General features: G+C 43.4%; 1 protein-coding gene across 1 annotated transcript in view; it reads left to right on the top strand.

The window, feature by feature from the left end:
• The window catches only part of EBPL (EBP like), a 38,138-nt gene extending 15,196 nt beyond the window's left edge, over positions 1 to 22,942 (top strand). The window contains exons 2-4 of the mRNA XM_024755492.1: positions 14,708 to 14,777; positions 20,908 to 21,046; positions 22,386 to 22,942. Coding sequence (XP_024611260.1) covers positions 14,708 to 14,777; positions 20,908 to 21,046; positions 22,386 to 22,626 — 450 coding nt within the window. The 3' untranslated portion in view covers positions 22,627 to 22,942. The remainder of the gene's footprint in view (positions 1 to 14,707; positions 14,778 to 20,907; positions 21,047 to 22,385) is intronic.
• The last annotated feature ends 238 nt before the right edge of the window (positions 22,943 to 23,180 follow it).

The following is a 23,180-nucleotide window of genomic DNA, read 5'->3' as shown; positions in this document are numbered from 1 at the left end:
AATATGTAGTCTTTCATTTAGCATGATCTACTGCTGACTAGTATCCCAGTATATGTCTATATCCCAATTTATTTATCCATTTACCAGTTAACATTTGGGTTGTTTCTAATTTTGGGCTGTTATAAATAATGCAGCTGTGGGTATCTACTTCTAAGTCTTTGTGTGGGCATATATATTATTTCTCCTGTGTAAATGCCTACGAGTGGGATTCTTCAACTAGAGTAGAAGCTGCCAAACGCTTTTCCAAAGTGGCTGTACCATTTTCCATTCCCACCAGCAACACTTGAGCATTCCAGTTGCTCCACATTCTCACCAACATTTAGTGTCTTAGTCTGCTAGGGTTGATATAACAAAAATATCACCGACTGGGTGGCTTAAATAACAGACATTTATTTCTCATGTTCTTGAGGCTGGGAAGTCCAGCCTCTACCCACATCCATGTGGGTTGAATATGGGTTGAATTGTGTCCCTACCAAAAAGACCCATGTTGGGGACCTAACCCCCATGACCTCAGAATGTGGCCCTATTGAGAGATCTGGTCTTTACAGGTGTAATTAACTTCAAATGAAGTCATTAGGGAAAAAATGAGGTCATTAGCATGGTTCCTCACCTAATAACGACTGGTGTCTTTATAAAAGGGGGGAATTTGGATGTAGGGACATATACACGGGGGGAACACTATGTGAACATGAAGGCATAGGTCAGAGTGATGCTTCTACAAGCCAAGGAATGCCAAAGTTTGCCATCAAGCCCCTAGAAGGTGTAGAAGGAGGGGCATGGAACAGAGTCTCCCTTGCAGCCCTCGGAAGAAACCAACCCTGCTGACACCTTCATCCTGGACATCCAGCCTCCGGAGCTGTGAGACAATAAGTATTTGTGGTTTTAAGCCACCCAGTTTGTGGTACTTTTCGGTGGCAGACCAACCAAACGAATACACCATGTTTCCTAGTAACTTGAGTTCATTCATAATGTTGATTTGTTCTTGGCCTCTCCTGGCCTCTCCTGACCTCTCCTACGTATTAATTTTCAGAATCTGATTGGATTCATTCCCTGTTTCTGAATCTGTGTTCCAGAGAGTAAGAATTTCACGAGCCCAGCTCATCTGTGTCTGACTGTGGCATTTTGGATAGGCTTCTTTGTAGGCCAGGCCCCAGCCTATGCGTTGTCTTCCTCCTCGTCCCTCCTCATCCTCTGATCCAATCACCTACAGCCAAAGGAGTGGCGGTCACAGTGTAGAACACGGTCCAGCCCATGGGAACTGGGGGCGGAGTCATGCTGGGCACAGCGTGCATCGTGACCCACACATCTAAAGGCGCACCCAGGGACTTCCTGGCGGTCCAGTGGTTAAGACTCTGCACTTGCAATGCAGGGCATGTGGGTTCAATCCCCTATCAAGGAACTAAGATCCCACATGTCCCGTGGCCAAAAGATATTAAGAAAATAAAATAAAATAAAGGAATGCCCAGTACTGTGTGTGGAAGGGGAGAAAGCCGCCATAGTCGAGGCCTTTAGGAGCCAAGTAGGCCAGCCTCCCCCTTGTATAGGGATTTTACTGATAGTCCAGACAGATGTTGGGTCATCCACCCTTTGCTTGAAAACTTTGTCAGTGCCGTCTTTCCAAAATAGAATAGCCCTAGTTACAAGAAAATGTTTCCTTATGTTGAGCTAAAATTAGCCTCCTTATGACTTCTACTTCTAGGGTCCTACTTGTGCCCTCTTGTGTAACCCAAAGGGAAGTTGAATCCCGCGTCTATGAAACAGCCCCACTGCTTCTCACGACATGGTTTCCTGGTGCTTCTCTGTCCTGTCACTCACCCTCACACACGCCACAGGCTGCGTTTCAAGGGCGGTGCTGGTTACGCAGGGCTGTTACAGAGGAGGTCTGACTGTTATTCAAGAAGCCTGGGGCAGAGTGGGCAGGTGGGAAGAGTATGGGCTTTGGGGTCCAACGATGTGCTGGTGCAGCTGGCCCAGCCATTTCCCACCTGTGAAACCTTGGGCAGCACCCCTTTCCCTGCTGAAAACCCTTTCTGTCATGCGGAGGGGAAGGAAGGACTATATGTGCATTATGGAATATATGTGCGTTAAACGTGTGTGAGCAGTACAGGCTGAGGAGTCTGCAGAGCATGTACAGAAAAGTCAAGATTCTCACTACAATGGTTTCCCCCTTTATTGCATAGTAAAAATGTACAACTATTCATTTCATAGTTTGCTAAGACTCGTATTTTGCATTAAACCCTTTAGGCAGCAAAGAGAAATGAAAAGCAAAATGTATGTTTAAAAAAAAAAGGAAGAAAGGACTTTTTTTTTTCTGTCTTGGTTTCCTTATTTGTGTTAATCCTTTCAGGCTGCTATAACAAAATACAACAGACTGGGTGGCTTATAAACAACAGAAATTTATTTCTCACAGTTCTGGAGGCTGGAAGTCCGAGATCAGGACACCAGCATGGTCAGGTGAGAACCTGCTTCCTGGTTCATAGCTGGCACCTGGGTGGATGGGACTAGGGGTCTCTCAGGAGCCTCTTTTATAAGGCATTGATCCCATTCATGATGGTTCCACCCTCAAGGCTTAAGCACCTCCTAATACCATCATCTTTCGGGGGAAAGATTTCAACATGAATTTGGGGGCCATGTCTATAAAGTATGGAAACAATATTTTCTTCAAATGGTTATTATAGGATTAAATAAAGCTTTGTAATTTAGGGCCATGCTTCTCAAACTTGACTGTACATAGTAATCACCTGGGGATCTTTTTATAATGTAGACTCTGACTCCGTAGGTCTGGGATAGGGTCCGGGATTCTGCATTTGTCACAAGCTCCCAGGAGGTGCTCATGCTGTGGTTTGTGGACCGCATTTGAATAGCAAGGATGTAGGGCACCGGCACAGTGCCTGGCGTTTAGCAGAGTTCAGTAAATGTTAATTCTTGCTCTGTCCCTTTTGTGACCCCTCCTCGCCATACCCTTTAGTTGGATTAACTTTTAATTTTCATCCCATCCCTATGTAATAATGTGGTAATACACATGTCCAATTAAGATGAGCCTTGGAAGGTTTCAAATCTCTAAGAAGTAACAACTGCCTCAGCAGAGAAGGGTATATTCTTAAAACGGGAGAAATATTCTTTGAGTCCTAAATCAAACACTAAGCTGCTTTGTTGTAGGAACAATAGGACTTGTGTGGCTGTATGATTCCTGAAGTACACAAAAGGGCCAGCATGGTCCATTGTTAATGTCAGGCGACAGCCCATCTGCTAGGACAGGTTCCGTCAAATGGAAGTCGTCATCTCATTAAGTGGATGACAGCTGGGCAGCATATATTTATGAAGTCACTAAAGCCTTGTCATTGAGGTACTGTAGGAGGCTGAAGCAGCTGATCCTTCCAGAAACAATGATGTATGCTGTTGCCATGATATGGAAAAATCAAGTCTGATTAGACTGAGGTTTTGTGAGTCAGATCAGAAAATGCTAATAAACTTTGACAGGATTTATGTACTGATTCTATTCTTATTCCACTTTTTTCTCCCACTCTTAATTCATGTTGCACTGTTTTTCTGGTTCTTCATCCAAATGCACTTAAAAAAAAAAACTTGCAAATATATTTAAGTATAAATTCAGCCGTTACAAATACAAACACAAATTACAAAACAGAAAATGTATGTTCTCTTTTATTTCTATAAAGCCTTTTTGCTGCTGAATTTTTCTTTAAGGGTGAAATGAGTAAACTGAGCATTCTCTACAAAATGGTCATTGAATTATAGATAGTAGAAGCTTGCCCAGCTCAAGCACTTTTTTTTTTAATATGAGCTTTGACTTGTAGGTGTCTTAAAGTCTATAAAATCCCTTGTTAGAATTACATGTCTGGAATACCTTAAGTGAAAAAATAGACTGACCTCTGTTACTTAATTTATTTGCCATGATACATTTTAGCTTTTAAGCTGATTTTGTTGGCAACTCAATTAGATAGGTATAGTTCGGTCACATTTTAGAGCATCTAGTATGAACTTTCCTATGTTTTTTAAACCAAAATTCCTGATACACAGAACTTAAAAAATGTTTAAGTCAATAAACATTGTGGAATTTTCCTCATCACCCTCTAGGTTAACAGTAGAAAAACTAATGGCAGGGAGAAAGTATTTTAAGTATTTGTAGCTACATAATAACATATACATGAAAATTTTTTTTTTTTTTTTTTTTTTTTTTTTTTTTGCGGTACGCGGGCCTCTCACTGTTGTGGCCTCTCCCGTTGCGGAGCACAGGCTCCGGACGCGCAGGCTCAGCGGCCATGGCTCACGGGCCCAGCCGCTCTGCGGCATGTGGGATCTTCCCGGACCGGGGCACGAACCCGCGTCCCCTGCATCGGCAGGCGGACTCAACCACTGCGCCACCAGGGAAGACCGAAAAATTTCTTGAAGGCTACTGTGGAGCTCAACAGTGGTATCTCATGAGGATGGTAGGAATTACTACAATAATAGCACAGGAATTCTTGAAGACATCCTCATGCCCAGCCAGTCATTCAGGGAATCTAACCTGGAGGTCGCCACGAGCTTACTCTTCCCAGGGCTGATGAGCACCGGCAGGTGTGGGACGCACAGCCCGTTCCCACTGGAGAGGCTGGGGCTTAAACAGGCTCTGACCCCACCATCCTCCATGGGGCCCCTCCCTCCACACCTGACCCTCTCCTGAGAGGCACCCACACAGGCCGCTGCTCATCGACCTCACCAGTGAGGTCAGTGGAGCAAGTGCTGCACTCAGGGCTTCCAGTCAGTAAGAGGCACTCTGAAAAGGTGAAGATGGGGATCTAGTCTAACACTGCTCACCACTCTTTCATTCATACATCAAACATCTGTTGAGAGCTTTACTCTGTTCCTTTATGTTGATTAGGGAATTGAAGCTCAGTGAGGTCAAGGTAGCAGCGACTGTAAGAAATAAAATCCACTGTCCTTGTTTTTGCTCAAGCTCACCCAGCTCTCCAGAGCGCAGCACGGGGCTCTCACCCGTACACCGGTTCAAGCCCTACTTCCCAGTTATAGCAACACCCGCCCCATGGCCTTTGCTGCTTACCAGGCTCCTTTCATCTGATCCTTAAAATCTCCAGGTAGCGGTTGAGCTCAAACACGAATTTTAGTTCCGGTTGGCTAGTTCTTCACCATACACTATGATTAAAGACTTTGGGAGCTGATAACCTTCCAAGTTTATTCTGCAAGTTAATATAAACTTCGTGTTCCAGAGCCTAGAAATAATTTTAAGGGGGAAGAAAAAGTGCTTTATGGCTCATTTGATATAAAATGTGAATTCATGGGAGGAACTAAGTCTGTTTCCATTCTCTCCAGATAATTTTGGCCCTTGGCAAATAGCAACTAATGTTTCCAGTGACTTCCATCTCAGGCCTGTTTGGTTAGAACAGATCTGGTTCAGAAGCCCCCAAAGAATCTTTAGGCTCGTAAGAGCTGGTCTCATTCTGAAGCTGGACCACTGCCTTGTGCCCCTGATCTGCTCAGTTTTGCATTGAGTCTACTACTGGCGGAGATTCAGCAGCCCATAGTGGTGGGCCTGTGTTTGTCAACTTACGTTTCTCATGGTGAGTTCCTTACAGGATAAGATCAGGCCAAGCCTAGAATCACAGAACCTTCCAGAGATGGAACATCAGTTCCCTGGAACCCTGATATTGACACCTTACCCCTTTTCACTTTGTTCTTTTCCTGGCTTTAAATTGAATGTCCTTCCTGTGGTGCGACATACCAGGACGTGATGGTGTAGGAAAGGGTTAGAAGCCCTTAGAGTTGTTTTGGGGGAAGAATCAGGTAGTTGCTAATGCTAACGGTACATGGCCTATGTTATGAAGGAAAGCTAAGTGCGTGTGCATCTGTTCGGCGCCCTTTTTACATAAAGCACGAGGGCAGGGTTCCTGTGAAGACCCATCGCACCATCCAGGTCTACACTGACCCGCCAGACCTGCCGCAAGTCTGTGGCCATCCTATTTCTCCTTTCACACAAGAGCATTTTCTCCGTATAGAGAATGTTTTACCCAAAGACCTTTGAAAACCATGTGTCTGGATCCATTTCATCTCTGTTATAGCTAAGAAAAAACTGCAGACAGAGAAATTAGGAGACCCGGCCAATTCTACATGATTCAAGGATAGCTGTACAAAGTTTGCAGATTCAGCCTAGGATTGTCTGTTAAAGCTCACCATCCATGTATTCCAGGTAAATTGCATTAATCAACACGTGGTCCTGCAATTGAGCTTTGCTAGAAGGAGAAACGGACAGAAAAATAAACCATTATTGTGCAGTCTGGTAAGTGAGTGGTAAAATTGTGTCCAGGTCAAGAGGTAGCACAGTGGAAAGAAGTCACTGGGGTTTTAAAGACTGCAGAGGTGGCCTTCCCGGGTGGCACAGTGTTTAAGAACCCGCCTGCCAATGCAGGGGACACGGCTTCAAGCCCTGGTCTGGGAAGATTCTACATGCCACAGAGCAACTAAGCCCATGCGCCACAACTACTGAACCTGCGCTCTAGAGCCCACGAGCCACAACTACTGAGCCCACATGCCACAACTACTGAAGCCCACGCGCCTAGAGCCCGTGCTCCACAGCAAGAGAAGCCACCGCAATGAGAAGCCCGTGCACCGCAACAAAGAGTAGCCCCCGCTCGGCACAACTAGAGAAAAGCCCGCGCACAGCAACAAAGACCCAGCGCAGCCAAAAATAAATAAATTAATTAATTAATTAAAAATAAATAAGTAAAGACTGCAGAGGAGTTTATCAGGTGACAAGAGAGTAAAGGCACTCAAGATTCGCTGCAGACCCCTTGCTCCCCATGATGGGCTGGCAGATCTTGCCCTTTGATAGTGGCCCCTACTCTGCTCTGCCAAATGCTTTGACTTTAGCAGAATAATTGGCTAATCATGCCCATGGGGCAGTCTAGCCCATCAAGTTCAAGTACCAGGTGGTGACCTCTCCACTGAAAAATATTTATATTCTTAACAACAAATAAACAGTTAAAAAATGGGCAAAAGATCTGAACAGACATTTCTCCAAAGAAGATAATACAAATGGCCAATAAGCCATAAGATCAGTAGTCATTAGGGAAATGCAAATCAAAACCACAATGAGATACCACTTTACACCCATTAGGATGTCTGTGGTGAAACACAGCAACAGCAAAGGAAAAGAACGAGTGTTGGCAAGGATGTGGAGAAATTTGGAACTCTGGTGTACTGCTGTTGGGAATGCAAAATGGTACAGCCACTGTGGAAGATAGCATGAGGGTTCCTCAAAAAGTAAAACAGGAACTTCCCTGGCAGTCCAGTGGTTAAGACTCCACGCTTCCGATGCAGGGGGCACGGGTTCGATCCCTGGTCGGGGAAATAAGATCCCAAATGCCGCGTGGCCAAAAAATAAATAAAATACATAAAAAATTTTAAAAAAAATTTTTAAAGGTCAAATTAAAAAAAAAAAGTAAAACATAGAATTACCATATGATCCAGCAATTCCGCTTCTACATAAATACCCAAAGGAACTGAAACTAGGGACTCAAACGGATACTTGCACACCAGTATTCATAGCAGCTTATTCATGGTGGCCGAAAGGTAGAAACAACCTACCTAGATGTTCATCAGCCGATGAATAGATAAAGTGTGGTGTGTACATACAATAGAATATTATTCCGTCTGAAAAAGACATGAAGTTGTGACACATACTACAACATGGATGTACCTCGAGGATATTATCCTAAGTCAGATGTCAGACACAAAAGACAAATGAGGTACCTAGAGTAGTCAGAGTCCTAGAGGCAGAGATAGAATGGTGGCCACCGGCGGCTGGGGGGAAGACGGAGTGGGAAGTTATTGTTTAATGGGGACAGAGTTTCAGTGTGGGAAGATGAAAAAGTTCTGGAGATGGATGACGGTGATGGTTGCACAACAGTGCGAATGTACTTAATATCACTGAATTGGATACTTAAAACTTAAAATTGGTAAAGTGGTCAATTTTATGTTATGTATATTTTACCGTGATTTTAAAAATCCATAATATTTACATACTTTTTTTGGGGGGGAAAAAGCCAGGCACCTGTACTCTTGGTGGAAGAGCAGCTTGTACACAGGCCTAGAGGCCTGCTTCCTCCTGGAAGTCTTCCCTTACTGTCTCAGCCACTGCTCCCTCCTCTTCCTCCAATCGTTATTGAGCAGAATGTCAGTGTAACACAACTAGATAACAAGCTGTCTGAGGCCAGGGCCCAGCTTACTCTAAAAAAAAGTCCTGACGATTTTGTTTAATGTTATTAATTAGTAATGTTACTCTTTCTTCCATGTCTCTCTTTCTACCTGTCTGGGTTTTTTAAATAATTTTTTTTAGAAATAATTGACTTTATGGTCAATTTAGAGATTGATGTACAGTTGTTAAAAAATAACAGAGATCCCTTGTGCACTTTGTCCAGTTGCCTCCAGTGGTAATGTTTTTCAAAACTATAGTATAATATCACAACCAGGACACTGACATTGACAATCCACTGACCTTAATCAGATTTCCTTAGTTTTGCTTGCACTTATATGTGAGTGTGTGTGTGCCTGTGTGTGTGTGTTAAGTTCTACACCATTGTACTGACCAGGTCGGCTGGTGTATTCAACCACAGCAGTCAGATACCGAACAGTTCCAACACCATGAAGATCCCTGGTGTTTTTCCTTTGTAACTACCTGCACTTCCCCTCCCTCCACCCCTTAACCCTGGAAACCACTAATATGTCCTCCGTTTCTAAAATTTATCATTTCAAGAAGTGTTATATAAATGGAACTATAGAGTATGTCACCTTTTGGGGTTGACTTTTTCACTCAGCGTGATTCCCTGGAGATCCATCCAAGGTACTGAGTGTGTCAGTAGCTGGTTATTTCTTATTGCTGGGGAGTAGTCCAAGGTATAAATGTACCATGGTCTATTTAACCATATACCTTTTGAAGTACATTTGGTTTTTAGCTATTACCAAAAAAGCTGCTATCAACATTTGTGTACATGTTTTTGTGTGAACATAAGTTTTTATTTTTCTGGGATAAATGCCCGAGTGCAATTGCTAGATCATATGGTAATTGCATGTTAGTTTTAAGAACCTGCCAAACTCAGGTTTTCCAGGGAGGCTGTTCCATTTTCATCCCACCAGGAATGTATGAGTGATCCATTTTCTCCACATCCTCATCAGCATTTGGTACTGCCACTATTTTTTATTTTAGACATTCTGACAGATAGATAGTAATATCTCATTGTGGCTTATTCTTTTATTTTTGGCTCTTTTGGGTCTATGTTGCTGTGCGTGGGCTTTTTCTAGTTGCAGCGAGTGGGGGCTACTCTTCGTTGTGGTTGCTTCTCTTGTCGCGGAGCACGGGCTCTAGGTGCGTGGGCTTCAGTAGTTGTGGCATGCGGGCTCTGTAGATGTGGCTTGCGGGCTCTAGAGTGCAGCTCAGTACTTGTGGTGCACAGGCTTAGTTGCTCCGCGGCATGTGGAATCTTCCCAGACCAGGGCTCGAACCCATGTCCCCTGCATTGGCAGGCGGATTCTTAACCACTGCGCCACCGGGGAAGTACTCTCATTGTGGTTTTAATTGGCATTTCCCTGATGGCTAGCAATGTTGAACATCTTTTCATATGTTTATTTCTGTATATTCTGTATATTCTCTTTGGTGAAATGTCTCTTCATTTCTTTTGCCCATTTTCTAATTAAATTGGGTTTGTGTTTTGTTTTTTCTTTTAACTCATTCCCTCCACCCTTCCTTTTATTTCTTATTCTTTTAGTAAGCATTTATTAGCATGTCCCATCTATCAGGCATCTGGAATACAGAGACAAAGGCAAAGACTTACCCTAAAGAACTGATGGTTTTGAGGAGGAGACAAATAAGCAGGATTCTGTTCAGGAAAGACATCTACCTCCTATCAAGAGAATTAGTGAAGGCTTGTTTCCTGGAGGAGGTAACACCTGATCAGCATTTGGAGGGTGGATATGTTCATTATAATTTATATGCTATACTGCCTTTACACTTAGAGTAGTAATACAGTAAGAAATATGTAGTGCCTTCTAAAAGCCCCACAGGGTTCCCTGGAGATCCATCCAAGGTACTGAGTGTGTCAGTAGCTGGTTATTTCTTATTGCTGGGGAGTAGTCCAAGGTATAAATGTACCATGGTCTATTTAACCATATACCTTTTGAAGTACATTTGGTTTTTAGCTATTACCAAAAAAGCTGCTATCAACATTTGTGTACATGTTTTTGTGTGAACATAAGTTTTTATTTTTCTGGGATAAATGCCCGAGTGCAATTGCTAGATCATATGGTAATTGCATGTTAGTTTTAAGAACCTGCCAAACTCAGGTTTTCCAGGGAGGCTGTTCCATTTTCATCCCACCAGGAATGTATGAGTGATCCATTTTCTCCACATCCTCATCAGCATTTGGTACTGCCACTATTTTTTATTTTAGACATTCTGACAGATAGATAGTAATATCTCATTGTGGCTTATTCTTTTATTTTTGGCTCTTTTGGGTCTATGTTGCTGTGCGTGGGCTTTTTCTAGTTGCAGCGAGTGGGGGCTACTCTTCGTTGTGGTTGCTTCTCTTGTCGCGGAGCACGGGCTCTAGGTGCGTGGGCTTCAGTAGTTGTGGCATGCGGGCTCTGTAGATGTGGCTTGCGGGCTCTAGAGTGCAGCTCAGTACTTGTGGTGCACAGGCTTAGTTGCTCCGCGGCATGTGGAATCTTCCCAGACCAGGGCTCGAACCCATGTCCCCTGCATTGGCAGGCGGATTCTTAACCACTGCGCCACCGGGGAAGTACTCTCATTGTGGTTTTAATTGGCATTTCCCTGATGGCTAGCAATGTTGAACATCTTTTCATATGTTTATTTCTTACCTGTATATTCTCTTTGGTGAAATGTCTCTTCATTTCTTTTGCCCATTTTCTAATTAAATTGGGTTTGTGTTTTGTTTTTTCTTTTAACTCATTCCCTCCACCCTTCCTTTTATTTCTTATTCTTTTAGTAAGCATTTATTAGCATGTCCCATCTATCAGGCATCTGGAATACAGAGACAAAGGCAAAGACTTACCCTAAAGAACTGATGGTTTTGAGGAGGAGACAAATAAGCAGGATTCTGTTCAGGAAAGACATCTACCTCCTATCAAGAGAATTAGTGAAGGCTTGTTTCCTGGAGGAGGTAACACCTGATCAGCATTTGGAGGGTGGATATGTTCATTATAATTTATATGCTATACTGCCTTTACACTTAGAGTAGTAATACAGTAAGAAATATGTAGTGCCTTCTAAAAGCCCCACAGGGCACCTTTCTTTCTAAGTAATTCATTACGTGGACTTGTCATTAAATCAAGGTTAGCAGACACAAAATATCACCCTGGGTTCTTGAGGATTCTAAGACAGAGAAGACAACATCCCAGGCCCCCAAGATGTATGATCTAATGGGCACTGGAGATCCACCATCAGCAGACAGTTGATTACAGAAATACAAATTTAGTAACAAGGGAGAGGGAGAAATTAATTTTTACCAGGAAGTCTAGGAAGGTTTCTTGGAAAAAGGAGAGTTTGAGCTGGGATTTGAAAAAGGAGTAGAACTCCAAGTAGATATAAAAGGGAACAAATTTGGTATACACTCCTGGGTCCCTGCATGTTATAGATTCCAGGTTTCCATGTTGCTCTTACCCAGGGAATTGTTTCTGAGGAAAGATTCTAGACTGGATGTCTGTGTCCATGTTTGCTGATGGCTCCAGTTGAAGAGGTTGCTAGTGGAAGTCACATCTAGTTTTAGGATGAGATCAACAATCTAATTTTGGGAAGTCCTTCATCTCACAGATAGATGTACTGAGGCCTAGAGAGGATCAAATTCAGCTCAGTCTTGTGGCCCCTACTGTCCAATCAGTGGATGTGTTTTGTCTAGAAATTTCCCAGGTCATGCCAGGGAAGTGGTGTGGATTTCCTATGGCTCTGCTAAAAATAAAAAGATCATGGGCTTCCCTGGTGGCGCAGTGGTTGAGAGTCCGCCTGCCGATGCAAGGGACGCGGGTTCGTGCCCCGGTCCGGGAGGGTCCCACGTGCCGTGGAGCGGCTGGGCCTGTGAGCCATGGCCGCTGAGCCTCCGTGTCCAGAGGCTGTGCTCCGCAACGAGAGAGGCCACAGCAGTGAGAGGCCGGTGTACCACAAAAAAAAAAAAAAAGATCAGTTGGTGAAAATAAGGAGTTGCAGAGTGGATGGGGAGTACTTCTTGTTTAAAAACATTGTTTATCTCACATGTAATTTTTTTAAATCTCCTTTAAGGAATATAATTTTTACATATGCTCTGAAATAAACCACACTTACCAATTAAGTAACTTACAGAATGTCAAGAAAAGAGAAAATAAACCAGTTTCAAAGCCTCTGTTCAGCGGAGATTGGAATGGATAAGAAGCTGGAAGATGTATTAATGAGATGGGGAGAAAGTCAGGTTTCTTCTCTCAATTAGAGAAAAAGAAAGGCAATTACAAACTGTAGCATAAACAAAAATATCTTATAACAAAGTCATGGCCCAGATGTGAAGCAAATTAAACTTTAGCATGAAACAAATAAAATAAAATGTAGCCTGATTTTGAGAAATGTATGAGTGTAAGAAAAATATTCCATTTGCCACATTCTTCTTAAGTGACAAAAATACTGGATTTGTAGAGGAAGAAGTTGTGGCCCATTGCAGTGAACACTATTTACATAATCACCGTATTGTAAATGCTGTTGATTGAATGGAAATGCAGTCAATTTCAACAACATACAAGCAAAGTGGACAGAGGTTGAGAGTTGGAAATGGGGAGGAGAGGGAGAGAGGATGGTGAGTGTTCTCATGCTTGTCTGATATCGTAAGAAGTCTAAATACTGCACAACATTGATGAATGGGTAAGCTGAGGCTTTAAGTTTTACTTTTTTTTTTTTTGGCCGCACCAAGCGCCTTGCAGGATCTTAGTTCCCTAACCAGGGACTGAACCCACATCCTCGGCAATGAAAGCGAGGAGTCCTAACCACTGGACCGCCAGGGAATTCCCCAAAGTTTACTACATAAGTTACACATTTGGATAACTAATAGAAGAATTAAAGAGAATTCATATAGGGACTTCCCTGGTGGTCCAGTGGGTAGGACTCCAAGCTCCCAATGCAGGGGGCCCGGGTTCAGTCCCTGGTCAGGGAACTAGATCCCTCATGCCACAACTAAGAGTTCGCATGCCACAACTAAAGATCCTGCATGCCGCAACTGAGACCCGGCACAGCCAAAATAAATGAATAAATAAATAAATATATTTTTTTTAAAGAGAATTCATATAGCTATTAAAGGGATTCAGAACATGCTACTCCAAAATATACCCCTTTGGCATATTGATTATTTTGAACTGAAGGCAATTGAGAAACTGTAGATGCAGGAAGGGCTCTCTGACCTCCCTCTTTCTACCTAAAATCAGGTCTTTGAACTTCCCATGAGAAAGGTGCCCTCCCTTTACCAGGAAGAACATTCTTATCACTGGGGACTGGGCGTCAATGCTGAAGTGGTCCTGTACAAATAAACGTACCAAAATAACCCTTGTCTTCCATTACTTTCTCCCCATGTATCTCCTAGTCACTTTCCCACAATTTACTGTCCTCAGCTCAAGCCCCTTGGTCTTGTCACATCCCTGCAGTTTATTGTTCTTTGTGTAAAAAGGCATATAAGTTTTGGGGCCTAACAGCTTATTCAGGTCTTCATTTTCCCTTCAAAGACTCCCATGTACATGTAAAAATATTAAATAAGATATGTATGCTTTTCTTTTTAATCTGTTTATGTTGGTTAATTCTTAGGCCAGCTACAGAACCTGAGAGGGTAGAAGGAAGTTTTTCCTCCCCTACTGTCAAAAATTGGAAGAAGGGAAGGGGAAGGGAAACAGCGTAAATTATACTGTATTTTTTCAGGATGGGCTGTCAGTTGATAATGTCTAAAGAAATAGTAATATAAGTATATTACATGTTATGAAAATGGTTGCCAGAGCTACAGACAGAAGTGGTTAAATGTGGTTGCCTCTGGGAAGTTGTACTAGAAGTGACCTTAGGGATTAGGCGGAGACACAATTTTGATGTCACATAAGTGATTGTTTTGGTAAAAAGAAATGAGAAGGGTTGTATTGACCAGGAACAAAATTTGTTCAAAGTATAATTGCAGCTATTTCATTACCTTAAATTTAAAATATAGCCCGTAAGCATTTCTAATTTTCCTAAATTTGCCCTTGTGCAGGAAAAAGAACTAGTTCAGCTCTGATATAGATATTTGAATGCCACTTTTGTTAAGAGAGATCTTGGATTTTTTTGAGGTGAGACAAAATGAAGTACTGTGAGGTACTTCTCAACGGTGTGAAATCCCTGGATTAATCCAGAGTTTAGCTTATTTAATATAACATTTAAGCTCTTTTCTTGTGCAAAATCTTCAACTTATATTTTCCCCATCAGGCACACCTCTGATTTTATAATGCCAATCATTGAAAGCTGACATTTATTATATATAAACATTCCCTTTGGACATGTCCATTTCCAAGTTCAGGGAGCCAGGCTCCAGGAACCCACGCACGCACACCGGGACTGTGTGGTGTGGGGCAGGGCAGGGGGACGCTGGCCACATTGTGGTGCCATCCTGTGGTTGTGATGCTAAATTAGAGCATGTTTTTGTTTTCTTCTCTCTAGGAAGGCCCTTTTGTCTACTTGTCTTTGGTAGGAAACATCACAGATTCTGATGCCTTGATAGCTTCATTGTGTAAGTAATTTAAAACGTTTGCATTTGCCATGTTTGAGGGATTAATTCAAGTATGGCTGTCAATTAAATGAGTACCTGTACCCCATGCTGTATGATTCTATTTACATGAAATGTCCAGAATAGGCAAATCTATAGAGATAAATTATAGATTAGTGGTTGCCTGGGTGTGTGGGGAGGGGGCGGGATCATAGGCCAGAAATGGGGAGTGACTGATAATGGGTACAAATTTCTTTTTTGGGGTAGAAACATTATAAAATTACATGATTTGTAGTGATTCAAATCTGAGAATATACTAAAACTTGTTGAATTATACACTTTAAACAGATTAAAAAAAAACAGGTCTGGCACGTGAATTATATCTCAATAAAGCTATAATTTCAAATTTTTGTTTTTATTTATTTAATTTATTTTTGGCTGCACTAGGTCTTCGTTGCTGTGCGTGGGCTTTCTTTAGTTGTGGCAAGCAGGTGCCACTCTTCATTGCAGTGCGCCAGCTTCTAATGGCAGTGGCTTCTCTTGTCACAGAGCACGGGCTCTAGGTGTGCGGGCTTCAGTAGTTGTGGCTTGCGGGCTCAGTAGTTGTGGCTCTCAGGCTCTAAAGCGCAGGCTCAGTAGTTGTGGGGCACAGGCTTAGCTGCTCCGCGGCATGTGGGATCTTCCCTGACCAGGGCTCGAACCCGCATCCCCTGCATTGGCAGGCGGATTCTTAACCACTGCACCACCAGGGAAGCCCGAATTTTCATTTTTTTGAAGGTGAAAATGTAGACTGAAGATGACTGATAAAGATCGAATTAGATATTTGCATTTCATGGGACTGAGCCAAATCTGGGCTGTTTGCTTTCTCTGAGGCTGAGCAGGGCAGCCAGGGTAGGAGGACAGTGACTTGAGCTGGAATTCTCAACCCCAGACTTCCCTAGCAATTCTCAAGCACAGTTTAATCCAGCAGACTCACCAGAAAGCTGCACAGCTGCATTTTCCTTAGCCTGTGGAACTGAGCAGGTGGCCTCAAGATGTGGGACTCAGGGCTTCCCTGGTGGCGCAGTGGTTGAGAGTCCGCCTGCCGATGCAGGGGACATGGGTTCATGCCCCGGTCCGGGAAGATCCCACATGCCACGGAGCAACTAAGCCTGTGCACTACAACTTCTGAGCCTGTGCTTTAGAGCCTGCGGGCCACAACTACTGAGCCCGCGAGCCACAACTACTGAAGCCTGCACACCTAGAGCCCGTGCTCTGCGACAAGAGAAGCCACTGCCATTAGAAGCCGGCACACTGCACTAAAAAGAAAGCCTGCGTGCAGCAACGAAGACCCAATGCAGCCAAAAATTAATTAATTAATTTTTTTTTTAAAGTGAAAATTCATTTAATGGAGGTACCCTTGATTAGTGTGAAAGTGAAAATCTAGTAGATAATGTCAAGTAGTGCTTCTTGGACTTTAAAGGACACAGGTTGCTTGGGGTTCTTGTTAAAATGCAGATTCTAATTCAGAGGGTCTGGGGTGGGGCCTCCCATATATTGATCTGTGGACTGTCCTTTGATTCAGCAGGATGTAGAACTTGTTAAAGATGGTAAGGAAGACTTTATTCAAGAGGGACTATGGCAATGGGAGAGAGATTGGGCTCAACTCTAAATACAAGGACAGGTGGAGATTCATAGGCAAGGAGCAGGGTTGGGGTCAGTGGATGGAAAATTACTGAGAAGAAACATCAAGGCTGCGGGACTCTTGATAGACTGACGCAACAGGATCCTTGCTGAAGGCTGGCCAGGGTATTAAGATACAGAGGGTGGGAGATAAGGAATTTGATCAGATATCAAGATTATCTATACTCCCATGTTCATAGCAGCAGTATCTACAATAGCCAAGACATGGAAACAACCTAAGTGTCCATTGACAGAGGAGTGGATAAATAAGTTGTGGTGTATATATACAATGGAATATTATTCAGCCATAAAAAGAAGGAAATCCTGCCATTTGTGACAACATGGATGGGCCTTGCAGACATTATGCTAAGTGAAATAAGCTAGACAGAAAAAAACAAAAACTGTAATATCTCATATGTGGAATCTAAAAAACAAACAACCCAAACTCATAGAAAAAGAGATCAGATTTGTGGTTACCAGAGGCGAGGACTGTGGAGTGGGGGAATTGGATGAAGATGTTCAAAAGGTACAAACTTCTGGACTTCCCTGGTGGTACAGTGGTTAAGAATCCACCTGCCAGTGCAGGGGACACAGGTTCGAGCTTATTGTGGTAATCATTTCACAATATATGTAAGTCAATTCATTATGCCGCATACCTTAAACTTACACAGTGCTGTATGTCAGTAATATCTCAATAAAACTGGGGGTTGGGGGGAGTGACCAGATACCAAGAGTGAAGGATTTTCACTAAACTCACGCAGCAGGATTCTTGTTGAAACTGGACTAAGTGGGCCAAGCACAGAGCCCAAGGTCGAGACCTTTTGGAGAAGAGGGCTTGGAGGAGGCTGCCTTGAGTTTGGTCAAGAAGAGTTGTGCCCCTAGTCTCCGCTCTGTGGCAAAGGGCACAGCCGTGGCTTGGCTACTGGAAACCTCCAGCCCTTCGTGTGCATCTTTCCCTCTAAACCTCTGCCTGAGCCTGGCAGTCAGTCACAAAATAAAGGATGAGGATCACATCATTAGGTTTATTAATGCTCTGTTTGCCCTTTCGCTGTTATAGGCGTTTAACCTGCAAAGAGTTGGTCAAGGTTAAGCAGTAGATGAGGAGATGCCAGAGGCTTGATCCACTGGGGCCAGCAGATAGCAGGGCCTGCTTCCAGTGCCTGTCCCCACCCCCTTCCCCCCCCACTTTCACTTACACGATGTCTCCTTCAGCTTTGCTGAATTTCCTGCAGTTTCAGACACACCCAGCGCTCTCAGCCCCAGGCCTTTGCTCAAACTCCTCCCTGAGATACCCTCTCCCTCCCCCAGTTCAAGGCTCACCTCTTGTGATATAAGCCCTGAGATTTTTTTTTTTTTTTTCGTGCAAATGTGCTTTATTTCTGTAATTTAGAAGAGACCTTTTGGTTTAGGGAGTGGGAGCTGTGTTTCAGTTCATACATATCGTCACACACTTCCCCAAGGGGGAGCAATTGACAGGCCACACGGGGGTCCTGTTATATGACACCCTCATCCAACTGGCCCTTGAGACTGGACCAGGTGCCCTTCAGGACAGAAATCAGGATGGGCTGCTCTTTGATCTTGCCTGCTGGTCATCCTCACCTTCATCCCAATCCAAAGCCTTGATTTGTGACACTGTGGAAGGTACGGGACTAAGAGAAAGGCCTGAGATTAAGATCCCAGATTACGTGTGCCTTGACGTGTGGTAAAACCCAGAGGGCCTCAGATGTCGTAAGTGCCAGGCCCCTCTGCACCCTGCTTCCTCATATAAGGTCCCTGGACAAGCAGCCCTGCTGGTCTCCGGGACCAGCACGGTGCCTGCACACCCCTGAGGAGCCGGCTTCAGTTCCCTGCCAGCCCTCAGAATTACTCAAACAATCCTATCACATCCTGCCGCGGGGACCAGGGGTCACCCGCCCTGGTGTTACTGCAGAGCCCACCTCCCACAGCCCCTCCTCGTTCACCCCAGTTCCTAGGGCAGCCCCACGTGGTACAGTGTGCTTCTCCCCGAGCCTGCGAGTGTTCTGTGACTAAGGAGCCGCCATCAACCTCATCTGCCCAGTGTCACCTGTTGTGTGTTGGGCCACCGCATAAGCCCGGGGCGGGAACCCTTCCCTCGCATGTAGGGTGAAGGGGAAGCGATCAGAACACCTTCTCTCCTAGCTTGTGCAGTGCCTTTTCTCCATGTCCCTATTCTCTGTCCCCGTCACTTATTACATGGTTTGAGCTCGCTACAGTATGAACCACCAGCAGCAGACTTTGTGTCCTGGTCGCTGCTGCATTCTTGAGACCTAGCATAGAGGCGTCTATACGCTACAAAAAAATTGTTGAATTAAAGAATGAATGAAGGGGACTTCCCTGGAGGTCCAGTGGTTAGACCCTGTACTTCTAATGCAGGGGGCATGGGTTCGATCCCTGGTCAGGGAACTAAGATCTCACATGCCACGTGGCCAAAAAATAAATAAATCAAAAAAATTTCTTAAAAAGAATGAATGAATGGGGTTATTTCTGTGAATGTCTAAACACCCACTAATCTCTTAGCTCCTAAAGCATTGACCTTTTACTTGTGATATTTTCTTAGATTTTGGCTACACTAGATAGTATATTTCACCTATTGTATCTATGTGTTTTTTTTTTATTAATTTAATTTATTTTATTTATTTTTGACTGCATTGGGTCTTTGTTGCTGTGCCCGGGCTTTCTCTGGTTGCGGCGAGTGGGGGCTACTCTTCGCTGCAGTGCGTGGGCTTCTCATTGCGGTGGCTTCTCTTGTTGCGGAGCACGGACTCTAGGCACGTGGACTTCAGTAGTTGTGACGTGCAGTCTCAGTAGTTGTGACTTGCAGGGTCTAGAGCGCAGGCTCAGTAGTTGTGGCACACGGGCTTAGTTGCTCCACAGCATGTGGGATCTTCCCAGACCAGGGCTTGAGCCTGTGTCCCCTGCATTGGCAGACAGATTCTTAACCACTGAGCCATCAGGGAAGCCCTGTATCTATGTTTAAATTTATAGGGAAAACTTTTTCTTTCACTATGATGTTTTCCAGTTAGGTCATGGCAGGCAGTCGGCTAAGGACAGGCTGGACGGCTCTGCCTGGTCTGCCAGTTGCATCTGGCCTTTCACAGAATCTCCGCTCAGCGTGTGTCTGTGTGTTATCTCATTAAATAGCTAATCGTGTTTACTGGCCTGTCCTTTCTCTGGGGACAGCCTTTCATGGGAACCCTTTGTCCCTGGCCCTGGAGGGATCCTAACTCTAACCATTAAGAGACTATTGCTTCTTTCTAAGGCTGAGTAATATTCCATTGTATTATATGTGCCACATCTTCTTTATCCATTCACCCGATGATGGACACTTAGGTTGGAGGGGGAAGGGTAAGCTGTGACAAGGCGAGAGAGTGGCATGGATTATAAAGCAGAAACTAACACACCATTGTAAAGCAATTATACTCTAATGAAGATGTAAAAAAAAAGAGACTATTGCTTTGTGCTGCTCAGACCAGTCAGATCACGCAGCTAATTTTTGACCATTCATACCTTTTCTAAGTAATGTGAGAACAGTAATTAAAGGGAGAGAAGAGGGTTTTGGGGTTTTTTTTCCTCTGGTTATTTGAGATCTTAGGACCAGCACCTATTACTTTGTTAAAGTAAAAAGGAAAGAGAGACAGAGAGAAAGGTGGGGGGAGGTGGGGAGGAAGGAAAGAGAGAAAGAAAGAAGGAAGGAAAGAAGAGAGAAGGAGGGAGGGAGGGAGGGGAATATGACTTCACCTAGTGCATGGCCCTTGGTCCTTCACTAAAAAGACTATCTGACCTCATGGTGCTTCCTAGAAGTAACCATCCTGATAACGGGGCCTGGAAAGATTTCTTAGGGCACACCTGCTCCCTGGTCAGCACAATTTCGTGGTAGCTGTGTTAGTGAATTCTGTCCCTGTAGCAGACCGAAATGCTCCTTTGTCCATTTAGGATTCATTCTGTAGTCCAGGCTGTGTTACTCTCCTCCCCTCCCCTCCCTGCTGCCTCCTCAGCACTCAATTCCTCTTCAATCACTAATAAACATGTGTTTTTTTATAAACATTTCCTTAATAATAATTTTCCCACATCTAACTAATACAGACTTTATGTTGAAATTTTGACGTAAGGAATTATAATGCATTTACCAAGATAACTATTAAAGATTATCTTTGCAAAGTCTGACTGTGTCAAACTGATGTAGAATTCTGCTGCTTACGATGAAAAGGAAGAGGGTGAAGAGGGCACACGTGTGAAAGCACTTTGGAAAATGCAAATCATTTTACAAATATAACATGATATTGTTATTATTACTTGTGTCCGGTGGCAAATGCATTTTCGTCATAGGGCCTCTCTTGCCTTCCACTAAGGCATTATGAAGACTAGAGAGTGGCAGTTACTCTTTTATCTCCTCCTAACGGGGAAAAAAAGGTCATTTCCTCTGTCATAAAAACGATTGCCAGATGAGTAACAAAATGTATTTTGTTTTCAGGGAAAGAATATGGCAAAGCTGACGCAAGATGGCTTTATTTGGATCCAACCATTGTGTCTTTGGAAATTCTGACTGTCGTCCTGGGAGGGTTTCTGGCATTGGTTCTCATTTATGCCATCGTCAAAGGGAAACATTATCGGTAAGTGCTCTTCTCCTGTCCTACGGAAAAGAGGAGGAACATTAGCTGTCCCAACGCCAGCGTGACATTTGGAGGGGATAATGACCAGAGTTCTTTGTTAGACAAAAAGTAGACTAGAAACAAAAATTGTTAGATATTAGTTAAGGATCATGGTGCCACCAGGATAATTTCAGACCATTCAAAATAAAAAAAATATGAGAAATATGATTGTATTGACAACCTAGGTGCTGTATAGACAAGCACAGTGGTGACAGCATTGGATGATTTGCCACCAATATTTTGGAGAATCAAAAGGTAACATTTGCATCCTTTGCCTCCAACTCATTCTAGAAAACTCCCATTCCGCTTGACACAAAGAAAAATCTCTCATGTAATTCTGAGGTAGACATGCAAGATAAATAAGAAATCTTTCCAGAAGCAGGCTATGGAGGGTATGAGGAAAGCAGAAGAGTGAGGAGACGAAGCAGAAAGATGGCAGATTAACCATCCATCAGTCAGACCCTGGAACTTTGAACTCCGCTTCCTCCCTCCCTTTCCTTCCTCTCCATCTAGGGACAGGGTGACCTGGGACAAACAGATTGCTATCCTGGGGATGATTCCCTAAAACTGTGTCAAGTAGGCACAACGGCATTCCATTTTCCACCATCTTATATCAAAGAAGAAGTCTTATGTAAAGCTTCATCATAAAATTTCAGATTTGAAAGAGACCTCAAAGGTCATTTAATCCACTTTCCCCCACCCAGTTTTACATAGAGCGTTGGCAGGAAGAATTAAATTTCTCCTGGGTGCCTTCCATGTCTTTGACTCCATGAACGTGGTTGTAGATTTACTACATGCACCCATTTGTTTATTATTTCAAACATTTAATACATATGCATTGTTGAATATGTGCCGGGCACAGTGCTTTATCTACATATCTCATTTAATCTCCACAATATTATTCGAGGAAGGGACTATTATTATCCCTTTTACAACAGGTGAAATTGCGGCATTTAATCTCCACAATATTATTTGAGGAAGGGACTATTATTATCCCTTTTACAACAGGTGAAATTGCGGCTCATAGAGAGCTTCCCATCCAGGTCTCTCTTACCGGGTCAGTTGTGACCTCACCAAATAGGACAGGATACCCAAGAGACCTTCTTTAACTCTGAGGATAATCTTCTAGGAAAGGCACTATTGCTTCTCCAAGGAAAGCATGGGTCTTCATTAATTATCAATTTGCCCCATCAAAGGAGCTCTACGTAAAACCCGAGGTCCAACTTCAGGGAGGTTTTCTGCCGTGGAGGACTGTTGATGCTGCTGGCAGTCTCATCCCTTGTCTCTTTCTCTCTAACAGGCATTTCATACAGATCACCCTGTGTGTGTGTGAATTGTATGGCGGGTGGATGACCTTCTGCCCAGACTGGCTTATGGGAAGCCCCAACCTCAACACCAACAATTGGCTCTACTTTTGGGTCTATCTGGTATTTTTCAATGGTGTTTGGGTTCTGATCCCAGGACTGTTACTGTGGCAGTCATGGGTAGAACTCAAGAAAATGCATCACAGAGGATTCAATTCAGGCAAAAAGTTTCAGTGAATTTTCCAAATCATAAACACCATCAGCATGCTTTATGAGCCAGAATGAATCAAACCTGTTTGTTGGGCCAAAATGTAATACATTCCAGTGTATACTTTTCTTTTGTATTGTCATTCTTGAACAAGCTAATTGCTTCCAGTTGAATCAATTTCAAATGGACTGTAAGGTTGACAAGTTTTGGCTGTTGTTTTTTCCAGTTAAATGGTGATACAGGGAACAGAGAATAAATTTTAACTTGTAATAATAACACATTTAATGATATACTTTTATGGCTAGCATTAATTGTTCTACGTTAATAAAGCCAATTATCATGAAATGTTGTAGAGCATGTTATATTAATTTGTTATTTCAAAGGACGTGTTGTTGCTTCAACCTTTGATCTTCCCTCCAGTCTTCTGGTTACCAAAGTGAAACCAGGAATGAAATGAGTGCTTCTGTTTTGCACTTTATCAAATTTGTGAAGCCAACAAAAATGATAGTGGAAGGAATTTGTGAGTGGGGTAACTCCTCATGGATGAACGAACATTGGGGTTTCACACAGATGATTGATTTAT

The sequence above is a fragment of the Neophocaena asiaeorientalis genome, unplaced genomic scaffold (genome assembly GCF_003031525.2).
Source record: "Neophocaena asiaeorientalis asiaeorientalis breed wild unplaced genomic scaffold, Neophocaena_asiaeorientalis_V1.1 scaffold59, whole genome shotgun sequence".
Classification (NCBI taxonomy): Eukaryota; Metazoa; Chordata; class Mammalia; order Artiodactyla; family Phocoenidae; genus Neophocaena; species Neophocaena asiaeorientalis.
This window is presented reverse-complemented; position numbering and strand designations above follow the sequence as displayed.